At 41.8% G+C, this 8,412-nt stretch overlaps 1 protein-coding gene across 3 annotated transcripts in view; it reads right to left on the bottom strand.

Moving 5' to 3' along the window:
• Positions 1–2,058: 2,058 nt before the first annotated feature.
• The window catches only part of raf1b (Raf-1 proto-oncogene, serine/threonine kinase b), a 37,192-nt gene continuing 30,838 nt past the window's right edge, over positions 2,059–8,412 (bottom strand). For all 3 annotated transcript variants that reach the window (XM_067430882.1, XM_067430884.1, XM_067430883.1), the window contains 3 exons: positions 8,094–8,225; positions 5,092–5,226; positions 2,059–2,560 (listed from right to left, as the gene is read on the bottom strand). In XM_067430882.1, the coding sequence (XP_067286983.1) occupies positions 2,423–2,560; positions 5,092–5,226; positions 8,094–8,225 (405 nt within the window). In that variant the 3' untranslated portion in view covers positions 2,059–2,422. The remainder of the gene's footprint in view (positions 2,561–5,091; positions 5,227–8,093; positions 8,226–8,412) is intronic.

The raw sequence follows: 8,412 nt of genomic DNA, 5'->3' as shown, positions 1-8,412 counted from the left end.
TGCACTTAGTTCAGATGACATGTATTCATACCTTTAATACATTTGGGCGTCATGCAATATTACTGTAGTAAAAAAAAAAATAATCAAGTGTGGTCACCGGTGAATGGACCTATCGGTATTTTTAGGATATATTTACTTCATTTTGAAATCAGCCGATGTCATAGTACTGGAGTTCCCTCGTCTCGAGTCTGATATGGGTTATTATTATATATATTAATTTTCTGAAGTGTATTGTTGAGTGAAACAGGAGCGAGTGTAATAAAGCATTTTGTGAGCGAGTGGTGTGTGTGTTTCTGAACGTTTAACGTTTACAGGATCAGAACTGAACTGCTCAAATACACTGAATCTTATTACAATTCATACACTAATGATGAACTCTCAAAGGGGAGCATATTGTCAACATACACTGATCAGGCATAATATTATGACCAGTGAATAACACTGATGATCTCTTCATCACGGCTCCTGTTAGTGGGTGGGGTATATTAGGCAGCAAGTGAACATTTAGTCCTCAGAGTTGATGTGTGTGAAGCAGGAGAAATGGGCAAGCGTAAGGATTTGAGCGAGTTTGGCCAGATTGTGACGGCTAGACGACTGGGTCAGAGCATCTCCAAAACCGCAGCTCTTGTGGGCTGTTCCCGGTCTGCAGTGGTCAGTATCTATCAAAAGTGCTCCAAGGAAGGACCAGTGGAGAACCGGCCACAGGGTCATGGGCGGCCAAGGCTCATTGATGACCGTGGGGAGCGAAGGCTGGCCCGTGGGGTCCGATCAAACAGACCAGCTACTGGAGCTCAAACTGCTCCAGAAGTTAATGCTGGTTCTGATAGAAAGATTGGTCATAATGTTATGTCCGATCGGGGTATTGTGTGCCATATTCAGAAAAGTGTCACACATTGATTTTTAGAATGTTTAATAAGAGCAAAATATGACGATATATCAAAACCTGCAGGTTCTGTCAGGAAACGTCACAATTACACCATAAGTTATGCTTTATGGAGATGTTCTGAAACCTGACTGCAGGAGTTATGAAGGTAAATTTAAGATCTTTTTAAGATTTAAAGAATAAATTGAAGGGAACAAAACGTCGATATGTTCTCTAATGTAAATTTCTAAGCACACAATGAGTATTAGTGCCACTTCAGAGTCTGAGAATACAGACCAAACTAAATGTTGAGATGAGAAATCTTGTGATTTTCTGCCTAAACCGAGAGCAATAATCCTCATCTTAACTCAGATGTGACGTTCAGACCCAATGCTGATATTTGCTCTTGTTTTAAGCTCAAACTCTCTTCATTTGTTCAGTTCCTCAGAACACAAGACTTGATTTCTTCCCTTTGCTGTCGTTAATGAATCTTGATTTAAGGATGTTCTGAGTTTGAGCTGGAGAACAGAAATCCTGAGGAAGATCCTCATTTCTGCAGCGCATGTGATTTAATGCACAGCCTTATGAAATCTGATGTATAGTTTATTGTGTTCATGTTTCTGGCCTCTGCTTTAACGGTCAGATTAAATGTGCCGGACTCGCGCTCATCTTCTGAACACAGATGAAGATATTTGTAATGAAATGGACAGATTTCTGTCCTCCATTGACAGGCTAAGCAACTTCCACTGAGGCTTCAGAAGCTCATAAAGAGAAACGGATCCGTACGGATCGAGCGGATTATTCCAGATGTTCTGAAGAGACTCCATGGCTTTATATGAGGAAGGAAAGTCTGACGGGTTTAAGCGACATTAGGGAGGAAATGATCCCAGGATTCTCATTAATGGAGAACTGGCCCTTTAAGAGGCGGACCTGCTGTTGATGTATTCAGACAAGTGTTGGCCAATCCCGTGTCTTTCTGCATTAAACAGTCAATTCTGTTTTTATGAGTGGATTCTGTGACTCCGCCCACATTTAATGCATCACAGAAACCACACGGCCCTGATATTGACTTTAACACGTTCTGCTCCAATCGAAGACATTAAGACCCGTGGTTCCTTCAGCGAGTCAATATCAGATGAAATTTATGTTCAAGCATCATTTCTTCACATCAGCAAAAACAACCAGAGCTTGTGTGGTGTATTTAACTTAATTTTATTAAAATACAATGGATAAACAATCTGTCAAGTTTACAAGTTAATTCTCCGTGACAAGCAGTAACAAGCTGGAAAAACAACACGAATCCCTAATAAGTTTCATCAGAGAGTTAATACCCACTCTTCTTTGATTTCTGTAACACAAAGTCAAAGAGACAGCGAGGCACGTGATCGTGAAGCTGATAAAACACACGGCCGTCCGCGGCTCTGGCACTTCGGGAATATTTACATCCTGCCGGGGATTGGAGAAAGCGATGGATCGCCTGATGGAGGAGCTCAGGTGATCGTTCAGGAGATCGTTCAGGAGATCGTTCAGGAGACAGGTGATCCGTGAGCAGAAAGCGAGTCACTTGAAGCCGGTCGTGAGCGCGAGAGTGCAGATGTTGATGTCCTCAGTGTGTGAGGCTCGGTGGAGCGACGGCTCGGACGCACTGCGGTTGATCTTGGGGAGCGAATGTTGGAGCAGCTCGACGGAGGACAGGATCTGCGGACACACACACACACTTCAGTGTGAATCATTCTTAACATTTAGGGCTGCACAATATATCGAAATATTGCAAATGTACATATCGCAATGGCACGCAATATCTGAACAAATTTAATAGGCTACTTCAACATAAAAAGTGTACGCTTTAGGTCGGGATATAGCAGAGAATCGACTGGGCTCACGACTGCTGTTACTGAAGGGACCTGCTTGATGTTATTGATGAGTTATTATACGCAATAACTTGTGATAAACAACAACATGCAGTCTCACGCTGTCTGACACACACACAGAAACATGCGCAGAAGCGTCCGCTCTGAAAGCATGCACTGCAAAACATCTTACTCTTACTCAGATCTTCTGACTCAGTATTTTTGTCTTGTTTCTAGTCCAAACATCTAAAAAATCTTAAAACAAGAAGTATTTACTAGACAAGCAAAAGTAATTGTCTTGTTTTGGAGGAAAAATAACTCAAAATGAAGAGAGTTTTTGCTTAAAATAAGATAAATAATCTGCCAATGGGGTGAGAGAAATAATCTTGTTTTCTGTTTGAACGAATCTCTTGAGTGAATGATTCAATGACTCATCTTGAGTGAATGATTCAATGACTCATCTTGAGTGAATGATTCAATGACTCATCTTGAGTGAATGATTCAATGACTCACTCATATAGACTTCACTTGTTTCACTACTGTAGACATTAGTGTTTATATCTGAACTATAAACTTTTATCCAGCACTTCAGTGAAAATCTGAATGATTGTAAGACAGAAATAATGACCCTGTGTGTGTAGAATAAAGACCAGATAAAAGATCAGAACACAGATCTGAATGCTCGCTGTGATCGGACTCGTCAAAGCTTTAATAGACATCGAGCCGAATCGCAGTCATTAATGAATCGAGATCGGCATCTTTTAATGATTAATCGGGCAGCTCTATCTAGCAAAGACTGAGCTGCTTGTTTTCCCTGCTAACCCCACCGTACAACACGATTTTACCATCCAGCTAGGTTCATCTCTGATTACTCCTTCAGGGTCGGTCAGAAATCTTGGAGTAATCTTTGATGACCAGCTGTCCTTCAAAGACCACATCTCAAAGACGGCTCGGTCATGCAGGTTTGCATTGCACAACATCAGGAAAATCAGACCGTTCCTTACGGAGCATGTAGCACAGCTTCTTGTCCAAGCCCTGGTCATTTCTAGACTTGACTATTGCAACGCGCTTCTGGCTGGACTTCCATCTTGTGCAATCAAACCGTTGCAAATGATCCAGAACGCTGCAGCACGTCTTGTATTCAATGAGCCCAAAATGGACCTCTATTCATCTCTCTGCATTGGCTACCACTCGCTGCCCGGATCAAATTCAAAGTCCTGACTCTTGCTTATGGATCTTCCACAAGCGCAGCACCCGCATACTTCGACTCACTCCTACGCGTCTACACACCCACCAGAAGCCTTCGCTCAGCTAATGAGAGGAGGCTTGTGGTACCATCACAGAGAGGCATGAAATCCCTCTCTCGAACTTTTTCTTTCATTGTTCCGGGTTGGTGGAACGATCTTCCGTCCTCCATACGCACAACAGAATCACTCGCTTCGTTCAAAAGACAGGTAAAAACTCATCTCTTCCACGAGCACTTCATCTTACATAAAAAATAAAAATAAAAACTCTTTCCCCCTCTATTTCTCCTTTCCTTTTCTGGTCTTTGCTACTCTGAGCAGTGTACAAATCTTGGTATTTAGGGCAGTTTTTGTGTTTCGTTGCCTCTTCTTGACAGATCGCTTCCTGTTCTCCTGAGTTGAAAGTCGCTTTGGATAAAAGCGTCTGCTAAATGCATAAATGTAAATGTAAATGTAGCTCTACCATATATACAAAACTTGTACATTCTGCACACAATCTACACACTGCAGGAATATTAATAGGAGAATAGTGTGAAATTCTGAACACCTTTGTGTCTCACTTACACTTCCTAAACAATCAATATGTGTTTGGATCAAGCGGCTCCTCCTGCGATCTCTCCTGAAGCCGACACTGAAGTGTCTTAAACTGCAGTTCCTCGTCTGGCCACTAGAGCGGCTCCAGAAGCAGCAGAATCTCGTTGAGCTCATGTTAAAATGGCCAACTTTACAGCAGAATAAAACACGTTTACAGTCTGAGACTAACGGTGGTTTGGGTCTCTACGGCTAATGTTGCCCTTCATGACGACTGTGAGGGGGGAATGTGTTTATAACTCATTCGTTTACATTATATAAAGCCTTAAAGTTCTGCATAATTAAGGGCGTGGCCACTTTGAGTGACAGGTGGATTAGCCATTTATCTGCTGTCTATAGTCATCGCATCACCTAAGCTCCGCCCACACCCCGCCGCGTTGGCCATTTTCTGTTATCTGGGAGTGACGCGCGATGACTCGCTGCTAAGATGGCGACGGCTCGTCTCTACTTTACGCTTCAGAACGGCTCTTCAGAACCCTACGGGTGACGTCACGGACACTACGGCCATATTTGGATCCAGATTGTGTGTTTGCGGTGATGTTACCTGAGGAAACAGCGGCCGGTCGTCTTTGGACTTCTGGATGCAGTCAGCGACGAGTCTCTTCATAGCTTTAGGACAGCTCTTGTACAGTTTACTGAGGTCAGGGGTCAGATAACCTCGACCCACCATGAAGATGATCTACACAAAAACACAGGGAACAACCTTATTATATACTTAAAGTTTAAAAGGGAACTAGATTAGACATTTTCTGCTGCTTAAGTGGCAAACAATACTAGGATGTTCCTAGAGATCAGCACAAATGTTTTCATCACCGATAATAATCAGAAATGTGCGTTGATCGGTTTTTGCTTAAAACAGGCAAAATGATCTGCCAATGGGGTGAGGAAAATAATCTTATTTCTGATTGAAATCGTGTTTCTTGTTTCCGTCCCAAACAGAAATAAGATTATTTTTCTAAATAATATCTCATGTCGTTTTACTGATCTAGTAAATGCATCTTGCTTTAAGAATTTTTAGATATTTAGACTGGAAACAAGACAGAATGACTGAGTAAGAAGAGCATTTTTGAAGTGTTCTATATTTTCACATAGAGAACAGATGATTTACACTGGAGGAATAGACCGATCAGGCATAAGATTATGACCACCTTCCTAATACTGTGTTGGGCTACTTTTTGCTGACCCGAATTTGAGGAAAAGCAATAAAAACCTTCTTTGTTTCGCCTCTCATTTTCAAACAATAAAGCAGCGTCACAGGCTCTCCCAACCAGTGCCTGGTTTTAAAAATGGACCTTTAGCCTTTGGGCACCTAAATGTCTCCGCAGGGCTCGAGGGAGAGCTCCGGCTCACTGCCAAACCCTTCAGCCGCTCAGAGCCGTCCTCATGCGGTCTATGAGCAGATCAACTCTCTGAGGGACATGCTGAAGATTCAAGCTCATTCTGTTATGATCTACATCACTATTTGAAGTTTTAAATGTGCAATACAAAAGAGCAATAATGTCAAGTGACTAAAAACTTTTGGTTTTTAAAAACAGGCTTCACTAATGAAGTTTACAACTCTTGCTAGTATTCATGAGAGTCACAGTGATCATTTTAAAGGCACAATATGTAATTTTTCATCTCTGGTCAGTTTGTGTGTGTGTATGTTTTTGACCAGCTCTAACTCTAATATTTGTTCTCACCAAAGCTCGCTCTGTTGATCATTAAAGGCACAGTATGTAATTTTCCGTCTATTACTCGACACAGAGGCGTGGCTTGACTCTTGAGTGGGCGGGGCTTTAATTCTGCCGCGAGCTCTTCTGCTTCTTCCACTCGCGTGTGTGTGTGTGTGTGTGTGTGTGTGTGTGTGTGTGTGTGTAACGCAGCGCTGTTTTATCATATCACGCATATGTGAGTGTGTTAAAGTGATGTTATAACGCTACTATGAGCCGCTTGTTCACGAGATCATATTAGGCGGTAAAACACGGCACTCTGAGCGGTAAATCAACAACAGCAGATTTAAACATTAAGACTGACTGTGTAGAGCTGGAGAACAATCATTAGTTTCTGTCCATCAATGATCCAAACAGTGTCTAATAAACACATCAGATATTAAAGCGGCGATAGTGTTGCCATGGTTACTTCACAATAACATCAGATATTAAAGCGGCGATAGTGTTGCCATGGTTACTTCACAATAACACATCAGATATTAAAGCGGCGAGTGTTGCCATGGTTACTACACAATAACACATCAGATATTAAAGCGGCGATAGTGTTGCCATGGTTACTACACAATAACACATCAGATATTAAAGCGGCGATAGTGTTGCCATGGTTACTACACAATAACACATCAGATATTAAAGCAGCGATAGTGTTGCCATGGTTACTACACAATAACACATCAGATATTAAAGCGGCGATAGTGTTGCAATGGTTACTACACAATAACACATCAGATATTAAAGTGGCGATAGTGTTGCCATGGTTACTACACAATAACACATCAGATATTAAAGCAGCGATAGTGTTGCCATGGTTACTACACAATAACACATCAGATATTAAAGCGGCGATAGTGTTGCCATGGTTACTACACAATAACACATCAGATATTAAAGCGGCGATAGTGTTGCCATGGTTACTACACAATAACACATCAGATATTAAAGCGGCGATAGTGTTGCCATGGTTACTACACAATAACACATCAGATATTAAAGCGGCGATAGTGTTGCCATGGTTACTACACAATAACACATCAGATATTAAAGCGGCGATAGTGTTGCCATGGTTACTACACAATAACACATCAGATATTAAAGCAGCGATAGTGTTGCAATGGTTACTACACAATAACACATCAGATATTAAAGCAGCGATAGTGTTGCAATGGTTACTATACAATAACACTGGAGGGGATAATGATGTCACTGATAGGACACACACACGGGTCCTGGTTAAAATCACTGATTTCTCTGGATTTAAACATTCACATCTGGGATGATGTACACAAGTCAACACAATATATAACACTGTTCTAGTGGCTTTTGGATATTTTAATCCTAAAATCGTACATATTGTGCCTTTAAAACTCTGATAGCCGCTCTGCTGTGATTGATCAGAAAGCAAGTGCTCATTATCATATCTAAACCCCACCTCTCTAAGAGCTGCTCTGCTGTGATTGGTCAGAAAGCAAGCGCTCATTATCATATCTGAATCTCAGCTCTCAGTGATAGGAACAGTAATGATGGCGTGGGTTTGACCGTATCGATCTCAGCAGAAAACATCGACTTCTCCACATGAACAACACCAACCCAACTCCTCCTGTGTGTGAGGGCGGGGCTAAGAGACACTGCTCAGCCAATCAGGACCAGAGACATACATTATGCAAATTAGTTAGACGGCTGGAATTACTGATGGCTTGTTTCAGTTCAGAATCGCTCTATAATTAACAACATGACAGGGACTTAACGGAAAATATCTACCAAACTAACCAAAGTCAGGCCTGTGTGTGTTTATTGATGACCCTGTGAGTTTGATAGAGCGCTGCATTAATCTCACCTGATCTCGGTTTCCGATCCCAGAGTAAGGCAGTTCTCCGGTCATCAGCTCATACAGGACAACCCCGAACGAGTACACATCTGACTGGAAGCTGTACGGGTTATTGTCCTGCATCCGGATGACCTCGGGAGCCTAAACACGAAGCACATTAAACCTCACATCACAGACGACAACAACTCTTTTTTTTTTTTTTTTCTAAAAGTGTTGTTCATTGTTAACAAATGGAACTATTGTCAAGTGTGACAAACAACAGCATATCCACTAGTGTTCACACTGACACTGTAAACACAGAGTGTGTGTGTGTGTGTGTGTGTGTGTG

The sequence above is a fragment of the Pseudorasbora parva genome, chromosome 22 (assembly GCF_024679245.1).
Source record: "Pseudorasbora parva isolate DD20220531a chromosome 22, ASM2467924v1, whole genome shotgun sequence".
NCBI classification, from domain to species: domain Eukaryota; kingdom Metazoa; phylum Chordata; class Actinopteri; order Cypriniformes; family Gobionidae; genus Pseudorasbora; species Pseudorasbora parva.
Note: the sequence above shows the minus strand (reverse complement) of the source record. Positions and strands in the feature narration are given on the sequence as shown.